The sequence below is a fragment of the Aspergillus stella-maris genome (genome assembly GCF_047715825.1).
Source record: "Aspergillus stella-maris strain CBS 113639 unplaced genomic scaffold BDV14scaffold_22, whole genome shotgun sequence".
In the NCBI taxonomy this organism is placed as follows: Eukaryota; Fungi; Ascomycota; class Eurotiomycetes; order Eurotiales; family Aspergillaceae; genus Aspergillus; species Aspergillus stella-maris.
Window position 1 is genome coordinate 1 of NW_027396816.1, and position 20,822 is coordinate 20,822.

General features: G+C 51.2%; 8 protein-coding genes across 8 annotated transcripts; 5 read left to right on the forward strand and 3 right to left on the reverse strand.

Moving 5' to 3' along the window:
* Positions 1-169: 169 nt before the first annotated feature.
* BDV14DRAFT_199347 (uncharacterized protein) lies at positions 170-799 on the reverse strand (the record flags this gene model as incomplete). Its single annotated transcript, XM_073773230.1, has 1 exon — positions 170-799. One exon carries the CDS (start codon positions 797-799, stop codon positions 170-172), a length of 630 nt encoding a protein of 209 aa, XP_073628857.1.
* Positions 800-1,760: 961 nt separating this feature from the next.
* Positions 1,761-2,240, forward strand: BDV14DRAFT_171746 (uncharacterized protein). The gene has a single exon (XM_073768470.1). The coding sequence runs from the start codon at positions 1,836-1,838 to the stop codon at positions 2,148-2,150; it is 315 nt and encodes a 104-aa protein (XP_073628858.1). The 5' UTR covers positions 1,761-1,835; the 3' UTR covers positions 2,151-2,240.
* A 4-nt stretch (positions 2,241-2,244) lies between these two features.
* Positions 2,245-5,199, reverse strand: BDV14DRAFT_171749 (ChAPs family protein). Its single transcript, XM_073768471.1, has 7 exons — positions 5,004-5,199; positions 4,764-4,893; positions 4,573-4,697; positions 4,240-4,520; positions 3,255-4,189; positions 2,827-3,201; positions 2,245-2,772 (listed from the first exon to the last, which is right to left on the reverse strand). Exons 1-7 carry the CDS (start codon positions 5,024-5,026, stop codon positions 2,605-2,607), a joined length of 2,037 nt encoding a protein of 678 aa, XP_073628859.1. The 5' UTR covers positions 5,027-5,199; the 3' UTR covers positions 2,245-2,604.
* Positions 5,200-5,318: 119 nt separating this feature from the next.
* hir3 (putative transcriptional corepressor of histone genes (Hir3)) lies at positions 5,319-11,708 on the forward strand. Its single transcript, XM_073776895.1, has one exon. It carries the CDS (start codon positions 5,444-5,446, stop codon positions 11,561-11,563), a length of 6,120 nt encoding a protein of 2,039 aa, XP_073628860.1. The 5' UTR covers positions 5,319-5,443; the 3' UTR covers positions 11,564-11,708.
* On the reverse strand, positions 11,709-14,626 carry BDV14DRAFT_49130 (kinesin family protein). The gene is made up of 6 exons (XM_073776896.1): positions 14,187-14,626; positions 13,102-14,140; positions 12,927-13,054; positions 12,357-12,878; positions 12,245-12,305; positions 11,709-12,186 (listed from the first exon to the last, which is right to left on the reverse strand). Exons 1-6 carry the CDS (start codon positions 14,532-14,534, stop codon positions 11,855-11,857), a joined length of 2,430 nt encoding a protein of 809 aa, XP_073628861.1. The 5' UTR covers positions 14,535-14,626; the 3' UTR covers positions 11,709-11,854.
* Positions 14,627-15,178: 552 nt separating this feature from the next.
* Positions 15,179-16,311, forward strand: BDV14DRAFT_199352 (putative RTA1 domain protein; the record flags this gene model as incomplete). Its single annotated transcript, XM_073773231.1, has 3 exons — positions 15,179-15,203; positions 15,252-15,351; positions 15,402-16,311. The coding sequence occupies 3 exons, from the start codon at positions 15,179-15,181 to the stop codon at positions 16,309-16,311; spliced, it is 1,035 nt and encodes a 344-aa protein (XP_073628862.1).
* Positions 16,312-16,749: 438 nt separating this feature from the next.
* sec11 (signal peptidase complex catalytic subunit SEC11) lies at positions 16,750-18,383 on the forward strand (the record flags this gene model as incomplete). Its single annotated transcript, XM_073771166.1, has 5 exons — positions 16,750-16,894; positions 16,953-17,148; positions 17,225-17,375; positions 17,842-17,958; positions 18,063-18,383. The coding sequence occupies 5 exons, from the start codon at positions 16,750-16,752 to the stop codon at positions 18,381-18,383; spliced, it is 930 nt and encodes a 309-aa protein (XP_073628863.1).
* Positions 18,384-19,330: 947 nt separating this feature from the next.
* Positions 19,331-20,561, forward strand: BDV14DRAFT_199355 (extracellular serine rich protein; the record flags this gene model as incomplete). Its single annotated transcript, XM_073773232.1, has 3 exons — positions 19,331-19,450; positions 19,519-19,723; positions 19,789-20,561. The coding sequence occupies 3 exons, from the start codon at positions 19,331-19,333 to the stop codon at positions 20,559-20,561; spliced, it is 1,098 nt and encodes a 365-aa protein (XP_073628864.1).
* Between the last annotated feature and the right edge of the window lie 261 nt (positions 20,562-20,822).

Sequence of the window (20,822 nt, forward strand, 5' to 3'; positions counted from 1 at the left end):
AGAATGTAATATTCAGGGACATAAAAGAACCAGCTGTCCTACTCGTTTTGGTTTTTAGTTCCTCTAATTTAAATCACTTTTGGTTGTTGTACAGTACTTTAAAGTTGAGCAAGCATGGATTTTTTTTGGAGTTCTGCGAACCGACCGGGAACTACGAACCGACCGGGATTTACGTTACAACAAGTTGTCCAACTCGACAGATCACCTTCTTGATTCTGAACTTCCTCCGCTCAGCAGTCAGCCATTTCTCATGATAAGAACTGAAAGGCCCAGTCTTGCTGACGCCGGAGCAGTTCGAGTCGCCCATGGTTTCTCCTTGTTCGAAAGAGCGCAAGGCCGCAGAAGCCTGAGACTGAGGAAACCCGAGTCGAACGCCGCCACAAGCGCAAGAATCCCTCAGACTCTCGAGCGAGTTCTCGGCTTCGAGACAGATTGCAACCAACCCCTCCCCCTTTCCAGGAGCATGATTCCGGCGGATCGAGCGCAGTCGCAAGGATGGGCCGTGGGCTTTGGCGTGCGACAGGCAGTGCGGATAAAGTCCCGAGCGAAACAAATCAGATCGCTCTGCCCTTCCTCGGTTGCGCCGTGCTGTGCATGACTTGCGTTTCCAGTTCTTCCAACCAAGCTCCCCAGAGCTGGAGCTCTCCCACCTCCAGCTCCGTTGCTCCAACCACCAGCCAGAGCGGCTCTTCTCGTCCCAGACTCCGACTCCAGCTTGCTCTGCTCCCTCCCTGCTGCTGGCCTGCTCTAGCGCTCCTTGAGTCCTCAGTCCGTCGTCCTTCCTGCTGCCGGCAAGCATGGGCAATGGCGCTTTGCGCTTTCTGGGTCACTGCTGACTTGACTTTTCGACCTCCGCAGCTGAAGTAATCCGGCCCATGATGCTCAGGCTCACCCATTCCGACACCCCTCCCTTCCCTCGCCCGGTTGCGAAAGGAAGGCTGGCTGGTCCTGGCTGGTCCTGGCCGTGGTTGTGCTCGTAGTCGTCGTACTAAGCCCTCCCTTCCCTGCCTGCCCTGGCCTGCGATTCCCATTTAATCTCGCCCTCCCTCCCTTCTCCTCTTCTTGCCCCCATCTTCCATTTTCCTTTCTCTCTCTATCTCTCCGGTGTTCTGCACCTTTACACCTATCCTTCTCACTCAGAATCTCTGGCGCTCTCACGCATTGATCGCATTGATTCTTTCAATCTCATCTTCCTTCCCATCTGCCTCACCCTCACCACTTTAATTTTACATCTCCTTCACAATGTCCACCCGTAAGAGAAAGCAAGAGCTCGAAGAAGAGGAGGAGCTCCAGGCTCTCCCTAGCGACGATAGCGGGGAAGAGGAAGAGTGAGTTCATCTTAATCCATCATTTTATCGCATCTCCATCTACCCACCTACTATACCACCCTCCATCTTCCCCTTCGCGCTTTCGCGCGCTTTGCGCGCATTAATCGCGCGTACCTCATCTATTCAGATTGCCTTCCTATACTCGTCACCAATTTTACTCTCTATTCGGTTTTTCTTCCATTTGGAACTTTCGTTCCTTGTCTCACCTTTCTTCACGGAGACATTGCGTCATCAGTCGCTCCCGCGCGAACACCCTACCCCATCATCGCGATCTTCACGATCCCCAATTATCTTACTGCTGAAATATCTTACTGCTGAAATATCTTAATCAACTAATAACAATTACCCAGGTATGAAAGCACCGACGCAGGCGAAGGCAGCGAAGGCGAAGAGGAAGAAGACGAAGACGCCTCTGAGGAGGAACTAGAGGAGGAAGAAGAGCCCGAGGACCAGGGTGAGCGCCAACAACCCTTCCAACCCAACACATTCTCAATCCCAATCACACTTATGCTAATATTCCTTTTCCAACCAGGCCAACCAGCCCCTAAGAAGCGCAAAACGGCCCCCGCAGACGCCGATGGTGAAGAGGAAGAAGAAGAAGGGGATGTGGAAGGCGCAACGAACGGTAAAGCCGAGAACGGGTTGGCCGATGACGTTGATGAGGAGGAAGATGCTGAGGCTGAAGCTGAGGCTGAGAGTGAAGATGATGAGGAGGATGATGCCAATGACACAGCTAAGACCAGTGCGCCTGCTGCGAAGGTTAAGAGTGATGTTGCTGGTAAGGAGAAGGGTGCGGACGCTGAGGCCGAGGCCGAGGCTTAGGTTTGAGTGGTTAGGGTTTAAAATGGTTGTTTATCATATATCTCTACTATGAATTAAGAGGATTGACTTCTGTTTAAAAACTATGCGTGAGAATTCCGGACAGTGATCGAACATCGTATCTTTAAACGTAAATTATACACATATTATTCAGTAGGTGGGTAGAGAGCAAGTTGACCGTTAAGACAGCCAGGTATAGTAAGAGGAAAGAAGAGGGAAAAAATAGAAAAATAACGAAGCAACAGCGTAAGAAAGCATGACCCTCGTCAAACGGACTGAGCCCCGCCAGTAAGACAGCAACAACTAAGTACAATAAGACATAAAGATATGTAGTAAGTAGGCTCATAGAGTAGTTTTACTACAGGGTCCCATTTCATTTCCATGGGAGTTTTGACTTTTTGGCCCGCTCCCTTGTATAACCTCCGATGTGACGGGGTGCGTCACTTACTGACTCGCTCTAGCCATCACTGCCGCTGCTGCGGAACGTCGCACACAGCTGGCAGTACTGGTGGGTGAGGTCGAGAACGGTCTGTGGGAGGTTTGTAGCCTGGACGATGCTGCGGACCTTGACAGCACCTTCGTCTTCGATGAGTTTGCGGATCAAGAACAGGAGTTGAGGAGAGAACTAAAAACTCTTAGTACAAGGTCTAAACTTCGAAATCCGGGAAAGAATACTTACCTCGGAATACCATCGGTATTGCCAGGCGATGAGGCGAATTAAAGCACTGAGCATACCCCTTGTGTCATTTCGTTGCTCGTGAAGCTTGAGGAGTCCGCGCATCGCTTTTGGTGAGAACCGAATGGATAGGCAGGCCTGGTAGGCTTCGACAGCTTCGTCGAAGTGGTGCAGCCGCTCTGCGAGCTCACCAAGGATCTCCCATTCGGTGGCGGACTTCTTGTACTCCATTGCTTGTTGGCGGAACTGAGCAACTTCTGTGCGCCAGATGGTGTAAATTCGAAGATCCTCATATAAGACCATGAAGAGGTTGTCCAGCCATCTTTCGCACAGTCGCTTGTTCTTGAACTGTGTGTATGACGTGTGTGATGGATCAGGCTAAGCGATGTCAGTATACAGTAGTATGTTGAGGGAAACGTGGTTATGCTTACATCCTCTTTGCCTGACTTGACGACCTCTGACGCTACTGTTTGCTCTGGCCTTTCAATAGAGTGCTCAGTTTGCTGGTTGTCGTCGCCATTGACAGCGATCTCCATAACCGTGTCTACTGGGCCATCTCCATTCTCTTGCTCAGGATTGCCATTTGTCTCAGCAGGGCTTTCATCGCTCGAATGAACTGATTCTTTAGAAACCGAGTGATGGCGCTCGTGGCGATATTCCTCCTCCATGACAAAGACTTCGCTGCGGACCCTGAGAAGCTGATCCCAGCCGATTGCGGCGGCAACCTTGGTCAACAGACCGTACGCTTTCAAGAATGTTCCCTGATACGTAGCCGCATGGAGTCTCCGCAATGAGGGATGGACATAATCGTGAGGATCTCCCTGTTTGGGTTGACCCTCGTCGATCTCATCCAACATGCTTTCAGCCAAAATAGGGAGCATGATCCTGGAAGGTTGAGGCATGCGAGGTGTGTCTTTGTCTTGGTAAGTAAACATTGGACATGAGTTCAATGTTAGGAGGGCCAAGTCCCATTGCTCTAGGTTCACGTAAACTTCACCTAGGCGAGCCCAGGTGCTGAATTCGCTCGGTGCAGCAGTTACGGCACGCTTCGCACATTCCAATGCCATCTCTCCTTCTCCTTTATTGGCGCAAAAGGCAGATTGGCAGTCGAGTAGCGCATAGTCCATTGGAACATCTTGCAGGGCGTCGTACATTAGTCGCACTGCTTGGACTTCTTCGTCCGCCATCCTGTAAACCTGAGCAAGCAAAGAGGACACTTCTACATCCCTCGTGCGCAGCTTTTCAAACAAATTTATGCCAGAGGCGTATCGACCAGTAGTGTGGATGTACTTGAGGAGGCCGGCCGTGAGGTGGTTGCTAACTGTGTTCGGAACCTGGGTCTCGGGATCGGAGCTAAGCTGCCTTCCTGTAGAGCTCTTGTTAGCTAGAACGAAGCTGAGGTATGAGGGACCGTACCAAGAAAGAACAATTTCTCAGCGGCGTCGAGGAACCTGTGCTCCATCTCGGTGTTTGTTACGGGGTTGAACCGGCGAATCCCAACGATCTTTCTGATTGCATCTCCGCTGCCATCATCCGCGTATGAATAGGCTCTCAGAACGCCACAAAGAAACGTCTCAAGCCATAATGCTTCGGTCGCAACTCGCTTGTCTCCGCGTTCGTCGATACAGTAACTCTCGAGACTGCCGGGGATTTTGACTTCGACTCGCATGTCGAGGTGGGAAAAGGCATTATAGCAGCTGCACAAAGTTAACTATAGTCCCTTATCGAGATATCAAGCTGCTTTCTGACCAATAAATTCCTGAGACCACTTTGTTCACTTTATCGAGCGGGGAAGACACGAGGGTGTTCACGTAGGCGGCCAAGCTTGCGGAGGAGGAAGCATCGATACCGGTGACATGGTGATAAACGCCGGTCTAGATATATGTAAAGTTAGTAAATTATCCACGCTATTTCATGGAGTTACAAAATGTGAGGCCTACCTGGCGAGTCGAACCGGTCTTTGGTTGTTTGACCAAGTAGACCAAATCCGGGGGACCCAGTTCCCTCAAGTTCTGGAGCGATTCTGTACGCGCATCGACGGCAGCAAGTATGTCCTCTTCTTCATATATTCTAGGTGTTGTTCCAGGGGGTTAGCCATCGAAGTCCAATGGCAAATGGCAGGGCCAGTACACCGCAGTTCTCAGGAGCACAAGACTATTGAGGGCGAGGGGAAAACAAACTCGGGAACAGCTGGCGCGACCATGGCGCACTCGGGGGCGCAAGGAGACTTGCGCAGTGGATTGTGAGGAGGTCGGAGTAAAGAAGCAAACTGCAAGTATGGATTGGGAGTCCGACTAGACGACAGCGTATCCGATCAATGACAGAGGAGTAGTTGTAGGCGTCGTCACTCGTCAGTGGCCGCGATGACCCTGAGGCCGTAAGGCCACAAGTCCTTTCCCGTTTGGGAAATTACGTCCCGCGGAGCCAAAAAACGCGTGACGTGACAAAGGAGCAGGCACCGTTCCAGGCCCTCGCGGAGCTTGGAGCTTCATAGTCCATAATCATATCTTCCCTTGCGGCAAGAGACTGGCTTCCATCGCCTTGAAATGGTGTCGGCGACCGCGACTTCATTGCGACGGTCAGCTATCGCTCCTCCGGCCCCAATACTCCGTCATCCACCATGTCGACATGGACCGCGCTGAACATCGAGCCCGACGAGGCCATAGAGGAGGAAGTCGATGATACCAAGGAAATTCAGATCGAGGAAACGCTCAAACTTTACCAAAATGCGCTGAAGCTTCACTCTCAGGGCTCACAATTCTACGACGAAGCAGGAGAGGCGTACGAGGCGCTTCTGAACTCCGAGATCTTCAAGTACCCCGAGTCAACTTCCGATTACAAGAGAGCCGGGCTTCAAAATCCGGAACTTCAATATGGCGACGTGTCCGATATTTTAGCCGCCGAAGATGTAGCCGTCGAATTCAGCATCAACGATTCTACCTCGAGCACCCTGCAGCAGACGATTTATCTCTCGTACAAGAACCACGGACAATACATCCTCGACTCCCTCCGCGCGATTCTACAAGAAACCCCCCAATCGCTCGAAGACTCGACAGACCTTTCATCGAAACTCGCCGAGAGTTGCAATACTGCGCTGTCGCGATTTGCGGAAGCTCTAGAACGAGACGACTCGGACTTGAATTTGTGGAGGCAAAGCGCGCGGCTGTCAAGTGCTTTACAAAGCTACCGACTTGCGCGCTTCTGCCTTGAAAGTGTTTTAGCCGACGACGACAACCGCTTAGAGGTCCGAGCACAACAATTAGGGTTGGAGGAAACGTTTGCCGAAGATGGACTTAGAGAAGCGCTGAAGTCGGTGCTGGACCGCCTCTCTGTGTCGCTGATTCCCGTCAAGAAGCCGAAGAAAGCTTTGGTCAAGATTCTGAAGCAGCAAAATGACCCGTATCCCTACCTGCCTTCGCTGCCTGGTAAAATACAAGACATTGATTCTTCGAGGCATCCGCTTGCGTTCAGCGCTTCTCGTCGTGAGATCAAGATAGATTCGCTGTCATGGGCAGCCACCGGCAAGGCTTTGTTGCAATTACTCAATTTCGAGAAAGAAGACACTGCGCTTAAGCCTGGGACATCAATCACCATCTCTCTACCCGCTAATAGCCCGGAGCTGAAAGCTAGTTCACTTCCTGCACAGAGGCGCCCATCTAAAACTCAGGTCGATGATGGCCATCCCCAAGATGTTCACATGGCTGATGATGCGCAAAGTGCCGGTGTGCGGTCAGCTAACGGGACTCAGCGAGAGCTGACTGCGGATCATGTTGACGATCAGTCTTCAGTTGACCAACGAGCGGAGAAGCAACTAATGGAGTCCCTCGAAATTCAGTCATCGCAGCACCAACAAGGCACAGAGCAACAGGAAGACATCAAAACCGAGGAGGTCGATACCAAGTTTCCTGAGAACTCAGGTCGCAAACGCTCTTCAGGCTCTGCCATTACCGAAGATCAAGCGGAACGTTTGAGGGCGAAAAGCAGAAGAACCCGCCTGCGTGACTCCCTTGCTGAGGCCTCATTACAGACGGAGGAGGTTGTCTTTGATCAAAAGCAGTATTATGATGACCTCCTAGACCCCTATGTTCAGACCGACGAAGGTGTTTTCGGTACAGTCAGCCCTTTGCTGCTCAAGCTAGAAGTTGAGGATCTGGGAACACTGGAAGAGCTGCGGAAGCAAGGCTGTGCACTGAACGAAAGAACTGGGTCTCCCGATACGCCAATCAAAACGCCTGGTGAGGGTGATCATATGCTTCCTCAGGACCTAAAGGATATCATGGTGCACTGGGATGAAGGGAAAGCCCGAGTCATGCAGCAAAGTGACAGTTTAACGGGGCTCCAGGATCTCCAAGGCATGGGCAGTTCTGGGCTCTCGGTGTTTCTCGAGCACTCGAAAAAGACTACGCACAAGCTCAAGATGAAGCCAATCTTTACAGGAGAGGAGGAGCTGCTCGAATTCATTCGAGCTGTCAATGATGGCATATTAAACTTTCATGATGTTCTACTTGACTGGCTCAGATGCCTGCTGAGGCCGGATCATGAAAGGGCCCAGCTTCATGGCGCATCTATCAAGAGCTGGTCAGACGTCGAGTCATCGTATGTTTCCTATCAATGGCCAAGCGTACTCAAAGACGCTGTGCTACAACTCCTGTCCCTCGATCATGAACATGTCTACCGTAGACTCGAGGAACAACTGCAGTCTCTAGAGGCGCGGATCCTTCAGTCCTCGCCTGAGAGACCGTTTCACTATTCAGCAACAGACTATGCAGATTTGGAAATGGTTCAGGCTGTTTTCGAACTTCACCTCGACCAGTATGCACCAATGAACACTCCAAACACCGAGGCAGACCAGGAAACGAGAACCAGGCAGCGGGAACGCTTGTCCAGATGGTGTATGTTATCAAGAACTGCACTGACTCATTTCATCGACCACGGCCCTTCTGAAGTCAATCGAGATGAAATAACCCTCCGGCACATCTGGGCGTCGGTATTTCAATCGAACATGGCAGCGGATGTTCAGCGCGAGCACTATTCACTATGTCTTGAGGACTTGAAACGCTTCTTCAACTCTCTTGGAGACCCAGTGTTGTCGCTCGCTAACAATGCCACCATGTCTGAACTGTCCTGCGAGGCAATCGATCAAGAGATCTCGAAATTAAATTCCATGGAGTTCTTCATGAGGATCTTCAACCCAGCTTCGGATGACCCTGTTGGCATTATTGAGATAATCGAGCCTATTGTTGAGCCCTCATCTGTTCAACTCGACGACCAAGGTTCCGATGATCAACAAAGCCTGCAGCGGCGTGAAATGGGTTCATTCCTGGATCGGGGCGATGCTACACTGAGACTCTTCTTGTGGCGAAGGCTCCAGGACGCGTACAGGAAGATCGAGTACCCACCGAAAGTGGTATCCTGTTACTTGAGGAGCATTGAAACGATAGTCAAGGAGCTCAAGAGTGCGGGTTATCTCGAAGAGCCTAGCGAGCACCGTCAAGCAACGCTCCTTCGTTGGCTGAAGTCTCTCGATGGGATCTTGAGCAAGACAGTGACGACGGTCTTGCTGGAATCCGACAGCGCATATGAATGCTTCGATATGGAGCATGTCAAGTCTTCCATGTCCGCGGTAGCCTCTCTCATTCGGCTGCTTTACAGCTTTGTGCTATATGAGGATTCTGTTCGCGTCGGGCAAGTGGCTGGAACGGAACTGCGAGGGTCGCTGGCGAAATCACTGGAAAGCTTCAAAGACAAACTGCGTGAAATGTTCGTTCGTTGCTGGATCTTGCTTTACACGCTTCTGAAGGAGGCCATTGCCCAGAACAAAGAGATGTTTGAAGAGCCGTTAGAAGATCGTGTTTACTACTTGCGTTCAGTGCATAACGCCCTCGGCGTTCGCAAATTCTGCAGACGATCCCACAAGCAATTCCTCAAATTGGTCAAATCCGAGCTGTTTGCCTTGGACGTGAAGCAGGACACGGAAGCTGATATCTGCCAAATCCTCTACGATGTCCATGGCCTCAAATTGTGCCTTAATGATAGTCAGCTAAGCGACCACGGCTGCACCTCTGAAAAACTCGATCGTCCAACAGCAATCTCAATGATTGACTTTGTTATGAAGCAGGCCAAGAAGATTAACATCAAAGATTTGTCTAAGTCAGAACTCAAGAACACAATCGACAAGATGCAGCAGTCAATCGGAACGACCAAAGCTTCTCCTCCCGTGGCATACAACCGTCGCATCTTCAACGCCTACCTCAAATCCCCCATCAACCCATCAGGACTTGCTCGTGCAGTTCAAGGTGTAGCAGACCTCCCTCTGATCCCCGTCCCAACCCAAAGCGCAGTCATCGCCAAAAACGGCTGGTTCTTCCTCCTAGGCTACTCAGCCTTGACGAAATTCCGGTCTCAGAAACGCCTGAGCCCCGTTCCAACCACAGACCTCGATGAGGCTGTCACTTGGTTCCGCCAGGACCTCGAACACGGCACGTCCAAATGGGAAACCTGGTACCGGCTCGCTCAAACATGGGACTCTAAGGTCGAAGAAGACATTACCTGGTCCGCCGATAAAATCAACAATAATCGCACAGAACTGGTCACCTGGCAGCGCAATGCGATACACTGCTATGCAATGGCCGTAGCGACCGCTGCACGCACCGCGGAGCCCGAACTAGAAACCCGGGCTCTCGTTGCAGACCTCTGCACGGACTTCGGTATTCGACTATACTCGTCCTCGCGCGAGCCCTTCTCCATGGGCGCTTTCAGCGTCGCGGACTTCACGCGCTTCTACAACAACCAGGAAAGCCAGGAGACCAACGCCGGTCGACCTTTCAAGGAAATGAAGGTTTATTCTGTTTGGCGGCTCGCCAGCTACTTGTTCCGTCGGGCCCTCGTGGATAAACCCAAGAGCTGGATGACGCATTATATGCTGAGCAAGTGTCTCTGGAAGATGTTTAGCTGCAGTGATGAGCTTACGGGCTCTGCGAAGAAGATCAGCGTCGATTGTGTCTTGGATGCGCTGCTTGATACTATTGATGCGCTGCCGCAGAAGAGGGACTCACGGTCTGAGCCGATCTTTGAGCCGCATTATAAGCTTGTTTCGATTGTGCATAAACTTGTGAAAAAAGAGGTACTGACGCCTGCGGAGGCGTGCAAGACTCTTGTCGCAACACCCTGGGCTCGGAAAGTTCAAGTTTGTGAGGATAGGGCGTTATGGAAGAAGTATATTCTCGAGGTCCTGAAAAGCCTAAAGAATGCGGATAAAGCGAATTGGCATCACCGCATGGCTATCAGGGCTGCTCGGATTATTTACGAGGACAACAAAGACTCTACTGCTGCCGCAGCAGCGAAGGGCGAGCTCACTCAACAGATATTCACCAAGACCATGACGATTCAGGTCTGGAGGCCCGAATATGAACGCCCCGGGAGACATTTTGTCTACACCACGCGATACGCGTACTTTTTTGTTGATTTGCTTGATCAGCTAGATGACAGAGCTAACCTTGATCAACTGCTTCGCCGGGTGCGGAAAAAGCAAGGCGACTTCATTAACCACACCAAACTATGGGAGGACATGTGCCTCACCTACGCCCGCGTCATTCGTAGGGCCGCCGGTATCAGCGAGGGCCACGAAGAAGGCGTCTTCAAGCCCATCGGGTGGGAAGAATTCGTCGCCAACACTGCTCGCCTGGAGGAGCTCTCTCAGCTTGCTCCCGAAAGCTCATCCCTTCTTGAGCTCCTTCGTGATTCCATTGAGCTCAAGAAGCTCAACAATAACCTCATGAAGGTCGCCCTACTCGAAGACCTCATTGCCGACGTATACTCTCGTCTGTACGAAGTGAATATGCCGCAAGTGATTGAGCTCGTCAACGAGGAAAATAAGGAAAAGATGAAGGTCGACCACATCCTCATGACAACGGACGGAGCAGCCGACGCTTCCACCCCGCCAACCTCAGCTCCAGCCTCAGAAGCACCTGCGCCTCGCGGCCGCACCAAGGGCATAGCCCGAAGAGACGTGCAAAAGCGTGCAGAAACAATCGTGAGCCGCAAGGTAGCACCGCGTGTACCTGCCACCAAAGCCATCGCATCCACAGAGGCCGACTCAAGCTCTGCCGCTGCTCCATCTGGCCCAAAACCAACTGTCGAGATCACAATCCGCCAGCCTACAGCCGACGAAGGCTCAGCCCAACAAAGTGATATCCCCAACAGTGTACATGATAGTGCCGACGACGAAAGTGAGCTGAGCGAAATGGATGAAGATAAGATCTCCAAACTCTCTACCGACCCCAAGTCCCTCTTTCCCAATATTAAGTCAAGAGGATCTGCCGATCCGGAATCCGAGATGTCTGGCCAGGCTAGCGCTGCCGGCGACGTCGCCAATGAAGAAAGTGGCGAAATGGATGACGATGATAAGGACGACGCAGACGAAGCTGATCAAGACCAAGATCTTGAACTGGGCGAAGGCGAAGGGGAGACCATCCATGACGATGAAGCCGGCGATGGCGAGAACGAGAACGAGGGCGACAACGAAGGTGACAACGAAGACGAGGGTGAGGGAGAGGACGAAGACGTTGACATGGAAGGCGAAGCAGGAGATGAAGCCGGCGGTCAAGACGGCGAGGACGAGGGAGAAGAGGACACCATTATGGAAGGAACGGCCGATGAGCCTGGTCCCGAACAGGAAGGCGCAGACGCGCATCAGAACGACGAGACTGTTTACGATTCCGAGGCCGCGGCCGAGCTTTAAGCTTCGGAGTGTATGGATGCATCTGTCCGGGCGCTTTATCTATGAATTCGGTTTTATATATGTGGGTTATAGGGAGTAGTTTGTATTTCTAGTACTACCTTGTGGAGAGAACTGTCATGGGTTATCGGCGCTTATTGTTAGTTCCAGGTTAGGGTACGGAAGGATGGCAAAGTCATGTTAGGTTCGAATAATTGTCGAATTAAATAAACATATGTGAACTATTATGGGTATAAGTACTCAAACAGCCACCCAAAAATGCACCAGAACTCCCAAGTATAGAAAGAAAAAAGTCTACAAATCATCCTCCGGGGCAAGGTCCCATTTGCGAGTTCCCATTTTCCTCTGCTTCTTCCCCGGGGTGTCGGAAACGGGACTTGGACTCTTGAACATGCTATCGGCCAGTTTCAATTGGTCCATTTTGCGGAGCGCGAGATCGATGTCACTCTCACGGCCAAGAGTGTTGGCTTTGCGGGAGGTCTCGAGGGTGGTAGTTTTGGACTTGGACTTCTTAGATGGCGATCTGCAGTTGAGTTCGCGCTCTAGTGAGGTAATTTTACTGCGGAGTTGATCGTTCTCGAACTCGAGCTCTTCGACTCGTTCGTCAGAGGGTTGATCCTCGTGGACTAGTAATATATGTCAGCCAGGTGCCCCAAAGTGACGTTGAAGGTGTGTTTAACTTACTCTGGAAGCCTCGCGATAGTAGCTCGACCTTCTTATCGATGTGGTCTTCATTACGGCCAGTCTGGGCTACTTAGCGTCATTTCATAATAAATTATCATGGCATTTTGCTCACCTGCTCATCCCAAGCGCTTTGCCATCGCTTTCTTTCCTGCTCCATCTTCTCATCCATCTCAGCCCAGCATTCTTCCCGGACATCCTGCTCGATGAGGAGACACCGGTCTTCGCTGACAATAAGAGCGGTCTCCATTTCAGCCCGAAATACCTCCTCTTCTGTCAGCCGTAGGTTAAGCTTTTCGTTCTCTGCCGTGAGACGCTCAATCTCAGCCAAAGCATTCTCGAGCTCTTCGGCTAGACCAGGCTGTGGCGAATGACGCCCACCGGATCCTTTTCGAGATCCAAGGGTACTTGATAGCACTGACTCGGCAGACACGGCTCTGGGAACAGTGACCTCCCGCGCTAGGGCTGAATAGCGTAGGATTTGTGAAGTAGCATTATAGTCACCCAAAGGATCCGCAGTGACAATCATTATGGCCCTCTGTGGGTTTCGATTGATGCTCGAGGCCTGATTAGATGGGAAAGAGTTCGAGAATAGAAGTTCCGTCAGTTTGCACTGTCTGTAAGGGACCATAGCCGTCTATTGATGGTTAGCTGAATTGAAAGATGTGAGAACTATAGGACTCACTTTGTTGCCTTCCTGTATACCACTCTGCATTTGCAGACACTGACCCAAGTACATCAGACTTTCGTTGATCTTACCCGCTTCTGCGAGAGTAGACCCCGCGGTTTTTGCAGTTCTCGCTCGCTCCGACCCTATAACAATCAGTATTGCGAGACATATTGTTCGCGATCGCACTTACCAGCAAGGTCAGCAACAGTGAGAGTATTTCCAATCCACGTCTCCTCCCCGGTTCGCTTGTTTCGCATTCTTCTCTTGACTTCGAGACAGAAGAATCCGTGGCTGCGCGAGCTGACACTATTGGCGCCAGTTCCAGTCACCTTACGCTCCGTAAGGCCAATCTCAAGCACAGCTAATGCTTCTTCATAAGTACTACATGCGATCTTTCTCAGCCCAGCTACAACCTTCCGGTCAGGAGACCCTTCTGTCGACTTGAAAAACAAAGGCTTTCTGCGGTCTTTCTGGGCGCCCGTCCCTGAGCGTGAGACGGCACTTCCTTGGCCGGGTACAATGGCGGGTGAAAGAAGGTCGAATATCCGGTCATTATACACCTCATACATGGATACAAGGACAATGTACTCGGAGTGCGGGTTTAGTTCAAGTGTGAGATGGTTCACATCAGGGGACCGGGGTAATGTGCTCGCCCTCATGGGCACATGGCGACGAGGGAAGATGAGGGCGGGGGTTGGATCCTTTACGGAATGGGAGGCCAGGTTAGCGTCTTGTAACTCAACGGGACTGGATGGGATATCCTTGGGGGTTGCCTTGTTGCTTAGGTCTCTCAGGGATCTGGTTTTAGGAGTGCTGTTTGCCTTCAAGAGACTCATTTTGGCCTGGGCTAATGGCACCGGCTTATAGAAGTACTGGGGCAGGGTCCAGGAACCAATAGGGTATAATTTCGGGATATTGTGGAAAGGGTTCGGGAGAGGTGTTTTCCATACCGCCATTGGAGTGTGAGCCCTACCACCTGCAGAGCTCAAGGGCGTCTGGGCGCGAGAGTTCCTGCCACGGTCACCGGGCTCGCCATATACAGCTTCGAGGAAGGTCTGTGCTGAGAACATATGAGATTCTGTAGTGTCGGATGCAGCCACCGAGGCCAACAAATAGGGAGGAATGGTGTTGTCAGGAGGTTTGATCGTCAAGGCTAGAGACTTGAAGATTACGTCAAGGCTCATCTGGGTGATTCCTCTCTGTGTCTTTGAGCCTAGAATTGTATGGCTCTACAACCATCAGTCCTGTCATCATTTGGGGGCGAATATTTCCAACCTTTCCGCTTCCTGTGACTCCCAGTGTCGCTACCAGCCCATCCCTCTGCTCAGTCAAGACGCCCTTCACTATGGACTGTAGGCCGGTGTCTTCGAAGACATTGAGTTGCGACGCCGCCTCGTCAAAGACTTGGGTGAATCCGAATCTCTCAACTCCCCGCTTTCGCGCATCGCTTGGGGGCTGTAAGGTGATATGCGTCGGGGCTGCCGAGCGGGACCCATCAGTCGAATGTGAGGCATCTGGTCCCTCAACGGTCAGGCATCGCTCAGGCTGTTCGTCCTGCTGTGAGATTGGAGGTCGGAGGCGGAGGTAGACCTGGAACAGGGACGACGGCGAATTCGAAGCCATAGCTGCAGGGTCCTCAGTAATATTGGCCGTCAGGTTAGGAGCCGATGCAGGATGATGGTGATATCGTGAACTGGCAATGCAAGGACATTGATGATCAATAAACCCAGTTCCTCCAGAATCACGAGATACGATTTTGCCACTTTGGGACTAGTCTGAGTTGACCCGGCAACAGCCCAGAAGGGAAGATGTTCTTGGTGCCTGTATTATCAGGCGACAATCATTTCCAGCGCTCAGCAGTCACCACCACAAGACCTGCGCCTCGGTCGTGTCTGCAAAGTGCGTGTCTGCCTTGAAGTCTGCGCCTTGATGCTTCCAAACAGTCAATACGAGCATCCAAATGAGGGAAAGCGTAGATTTGAGCCGTTGATTTCGGTGGCGCTAAGGTTCTGGCTTGCACGAGCCCAAATACGAGCTGCCAAATTGGGAAACGGTCTCGTTTTCGCTACCAGCTGGATGCACACCCAACGCCATGGCTTCAGGAGCTGAAGCCAGTATAAATAGAGCGCGATGGCTGCCCTCGATGGCCTTCGAGGTTCGCACCATCAACCTGCGGTTATCATCTTCTGTTGCGGAAAACATCCTCCGCAAAGTCCTATACTATAAAAACACGTGACTCTGAAGTACATCGTTGCGCTGCTATCAAGATGCTTGACAAAAGAGATTCTCACCGTATAATCCGCCTTGTTGCTTTAGTATATGTATACTGATGAGTCGCAGAAGAAGGGAGCATCTGGTTTTATGCTCCGAACAAGGGTGCCCCTATCGCCTTTGCCATTCTCTTCGCAGTCTCTGGTATTCTACATGGCTATCAGTGTGTGTAAGTCAAGAACAACCGCACTTGTCAAAGACAAAGCTAACTTCTAGCAGTAGGTACAAGTCATGGACAGTTACAGGGTTGCTTCCTTGGTCTGCCCTGCTCTTCACCGTTGGCTTCGTCCTCCGCACCATAGGGGCCTTCAGCCAGTGGGATAACGTGGAAATATATATCAGCTCCACGGTCTTTCTTCTCGCGGGGCCGCCTGTCTACGAGGGAGCAAACTTCTTTATCATGGGGCGCATCCTATACTACATACCTTACCTCTCGCCTATCCACCCAGGGCGTGTGTTTTCGACCTTCGTCGGCCTTCTCTTCTTCGTCGAAGTATTGACGGCCAACGGAGCAGCGTTGTTGGCGAATACAGAGGCAACAGAGAGCCGCAGAAATATTGGAGAGGGACTTCTCAAGGCTGCCCTGATCCTGCAGCTTGCGCTGATGGCGGGCTTTATTTCGCTCGCCGTCACATTCCACGTTAGGTGCTGCCGTACCAAGGTGCTTACCAAGAATCTTCAAACTGTCCTGATAGTACTATACTGTAGTTGTGTTCTCATTATTACCCGCACAGTCTTTCGCATTGCAGAGTACTTCAGTGCAGCTGGGCAGCATACTTGGGACAATCCGGACGATGTCGACCCTATCTTCAGAAACGAGTGGATCTTCTGGATCTTCGAGGTCGCCATTATGTATTTCAATACCACCATGCTCAACATCTTGCACCCCATGAGGTTCTTGCCTCGATCGAACAAGATCTACCTCGCAAAGGACGGAGTGACTGAAATTGAGGGTCCTGGTTTCAAGGATCCACGTCCATGGATTGTCACATTTGTGGATCCCTTTGATCTTGCGGGCTTGCTCTTCAATAAGGGAAAGCAGCATAACTATTGGGAGGTTGACGAGAGCGGACAGGACAATGAAGTGCAGAAGGACAGGGGTGTTGTTCAACCCGCGTGCCATGTTTGAAGTTGTCATATATAGCTCTAGATCTCCTTTGTTGGTGATTTGAGAATTGTTGTTTCAGTCTTGTATAATGGCTTGTGGATTTCTCCACTAGTAATCTCATAAAGGCATTGCCGCGAGGGACGAGTTCGAATTTATTGAGTGGTGGTTGTAGTACAGAGCAGATCTATACAGCCAACCAAGCGGAGAAGCTGCGGGCTGCAGTCGGCGGAGGACACTTTTCCTCAAGCAAGGCCACCTCTCCCGACAACAACTCCTTCTTTCGCCGTTGCGCGAGATCAACCACAATTATTCAGTTTATTCCTCATATTCAGCATTCTCTAATCCTTTGACCGAAGAATAATATTACTCAAGCCGCAATTTTCGCAAATCTCGACCCGGAAACTCCTCCCTTCGCAGCAGCAACAATAGCAGCTCATTACCACTCACCAACCCGCAACCATGCTATCCTCACTATCCTCCAGTCTGTCGAATCCGCGACAATCCATCGCCCAAGTGCTCAACTTTGCGCTTGTTCTTTCGACGGCGTTCATGCTCTGGAAGGGCCTGGCCGTAGTGACAGCGTCCGCGTCGCCGATCGTCGTCGGTACGTGGCAGAAGCTCAAACACTCTTCGTTCGTTACAAAGCTAACAAGATAATACAGTCCTCTCAGGATCGATGGAACCGGCCTTTCAAAGAGGCGACCTACTCTTCCTCTGGAATCGCAGCCCGCGCGCGGAAGTCGGCGAGATCGTTGTGTACAATGTTAAGGGCAAGGACATCCCGATCGTGCACCGCGTCGTGCGCTCATTCCCGGAGGTCGAGGGGGCGAAGGAGAAGGTCGTTAAAGAGATTTCTGAGTGAGCCACAGCTCCTTTTTCTGCTTCCCAATTCACTACATCTATGTGGCACTAGAGCTAACACTTTGGCTTTAAGGTCCTCACCTACACTCCCAAACATGCTCCTCACAAAGGGCGACAACAACCTTGCGGACGATACGGAGCTGTACGCGCGCGGTCAAGATCACTTGCATCGCGGAGAGGACATCGTTGGAAGTGTTCGAGGGTATATGCCGATGGTTGGATATGTGACGATTCTGCTGAGCGAGTATCCGTGGCTGAAGAGCGTTTTGATAGGAACTATGGGATTGATGGTTATGTTGCAGAGAGAGAATTAGCGTTAGATTGATTTTTATTGTTAATCAGGTACGAAGACCAAGAATAGTTTTACTTTTGAGTCAGAAGCTGTTAGTAACTAGTACTCGGAGAGTGACAGGTCTGGACTCTGGACCGCAACTGACGTCGAGCTCGATTTCGCCCCGCTAAGCCCCGCCGCCGCGAAGCTACAGCCTGCTGCTCTACCTACCACTGCCTGGCTTTTGTTTCTTCTTATAAGATAAATCAACTTTCGTTTCTCTTACCAGATCGCAAGCAACACAGCACAAAGACAACAAGATGGGTAGCCAGAAGCGGATAGCGAAGGTGTGCCTCAACCTGAGTCGCAGCTCTACCCCTCCCCCAGCTCCAGCTCCAGCAAGCTAACACCGTTACCAGGAACTCGCTGAGCTCACAGAATCACCCCCAGATGGAATCACGATCCAACTCGCAGACGAGTCGAACCTCTACGAATGGAAGGTCTTCATGGATGGGCCCGAGGGGTCTCCTTACCACGTACGTCCCTCTAATCTCAAGTCGCTCGCGACGCTTTCCCCTCCTCCAACATCAAACACAGATAAGACTACAAAGGCCAAATTTAACCATTCCGTTCATAACAGAAAGGCCGCTTCGAACTAAAACTCACCCTGCCCACCGAATACCCCTTCAAACCACCCACCGTGTCCTTCGTAACGAAGATCTACCATCCCAACGTAACGAACGACGACAAAGGAAGCATGTGCCTGGGAATGCTCAAGGCCGACGAATGGAAACCGTCATCGAGACTAGCGGCTGTACTGCAGTTTGCTAGATCGCTGCTTGAAGAGCCCATGCCTGATGATGCGGTGGAGGGCCGGATCGCCGAGCAGTATCGTGATGATCGCAAGCGGTATGAGGAGGTTGCGAGGGAGTGGACGAGGAAGTATGCTATTGCTTCATAGATGGGAGAGATCGATCAGATCATGTTAAGGAGACAAGAGCAGCGGGGCGTGTGGTAGGTAGTAGTGATGCAGACGCTGGTCGCTGCATCGCTAGACTATCGCAATTTCTTCTAGAGGAGAAAGTCTGCCTTGGTGACGTTTTATCTCGCATCTCATTTGTCACGCTTCGGGGGTGCAATAGGCTATCTTGCATTGGCTTCGGTCATGGGCATGGATCTACGGTTGCATTACTGGTCGTGCGAGGCTGCTGGGCTTTATCATGTCATGTTTCTAAAGATGTCTGCAGTGGCAGATATCATAGGTATCAATCATATCACAGTACTTCGCATAGTCGGGACGTGGCAATGCATTCTCTCTGCTTGGTGTTCCTTGGAAGCTATGCATTCTTGTGCTGCATGAATCGTACCTTCCGGCGTGGTGGTACTGCCACTGGTAGTATCTTGTGCGAGCTCGCCTTAGCACAATCCAACCTAAGTATACACTTCCATGAAACGAGCGACTACAACACCAAAATTGACGCGCTGCTCAGACGTCGCCAAGAATTCTCAATGGCTAAGAAAATTCTTCATTGAAGTGATTCACCAACTTCTTCACCCAAGATGAGGCCCAAGCCTTACACGTCCATTGCCGCATTCCACTCCCATTCTTCACATTTCACCAAAACAAACATCCCCAGATATCCTAGCAAACCATTGCTTGAGGACTCACTCTCCCAATGAATGTCAGAATGATAAGACATCACCAGCCCCAGGTATGCAGGGGCGTTTGTGCAATTATCGCCATGGTATTAATCTGCTCCTGTCCCTGGAGAAAATTCGGGTGTTATACACCAGCACCAGCCGACAAACACCTACACAATACTTCTATTCGATTATTTTGACTCGATAATATTGACTTAAATCATCAACTATACGCCAAAAACACCAGAGACATCAACAACCACAGCCATGCATCTCACAACGCACCTCAAAACCCTCACTCTCCTCGGCACCCTCGCGACCTGCCACTCCCCATCCGCTGCTCAAAAGACAGACTCAGAAGCTCAGCTGGGATACTTGAAATGTGTTGTGCGTGCTATTTCCACTCCTTCTTATCCCCCGAAGCATGACCGCAGCTAACTGATTGTGCTGCTCAGTCCGCTGTTATGAAAACAACATCTTTCCCTTCCTGCGCCTCCAGCTATAAACTCGACTGCTTCTGCGAAGCTCAAGCTCAGGCCAGGACGCTTCGAGACGAGAATGGCTTGCCTATTCCTTCGCCTCCAACTTCAACGATTGCTTCGTCTGCTAGACTCCAGCTCGAGCCTGAAGTCGAGGATCTGTGTGCGGAGAATGGTGTCCGTATGTTTCCCCAGCTCTTCGGACTTTCCAATATACAATGAGAACTAACATAACCATCTGTACAGCAAAAGAAGGCATAGCACGCTACCTCTGCGACGACACCGCTGTCCCCGCTTCACCTCGCCGCGGAAGCACACCGATGGTCCGGCTGGGTAAAGCTAATACCAGTGACAGTGACAGAGACAGCCGTAAGCAGATCACAGAGCGCTCAATCGACCCTAATGAAACCCGCCTCCTCATCCCAGAAAACGACCCCAGTTCATCTGAAGAGTCAGACGACGCAGCAGCCAAAGACACAGATAGAGACGAAGAAGATCGCATCACAAACATCGACACGGATCTAAAAACATTTACTCTCACCGTAACGGAAACAGTATGCGCCTGCGAGAGCGAGAAGACAGCCGATGCGGACGTCGACTCCCCCTCTGCTCCTACACCTACCTCTGATTCTACAGAGGACCCTGAGTCTGAGTCTGAGCCTACAACTACATCAATCGAACCCCACCCCGTGCACGGCACAGAAATCGCCGTTGCGATCTTGTCATCTACTGCTGCTCTCCCCACACCAACAAGCACAGAGAAAGACGGCTACGCGAAGTCCTCTTCCTCTGTTCGTCTCTCCAGCTCAAGCGTTATTGTCTCGGAGCCTGTTCCCACAGGCGTGGACGGCACATCTAATGAGCATGGAACCAACCATGAAGAACCTGGGTCTGAGGAGCCAAGTGCTACTGACGCTGCCGATGTCTTTGAGGGCGGGGCGATGGTGAACAGCGTTTATGTGTCAAGGGCTGTGGTTGTTGGTGTGCTTGGTGTTCTTGGGGCGGGGGTTTTGGTCTAGATATACAGACATTGGATCAAGTTATGACTGCATACATAGGCACTGGAGGTAATCTAGGCTGGAGGATACTTGCTGCGATTTCCCGGTTCACTATGTTTGTTATGCCAAAGAATGTTATTGATGATTAATCAAGTTGTATTTTTACTTTGGATCTGAACCACACTGCTGCAGACCATACAGTGTTCAATGAAACTATTGATAAGTATCAATTTGACCCAACCACCACTCCATTACCAGAAGGACTCATCCAAGGACTTCTCA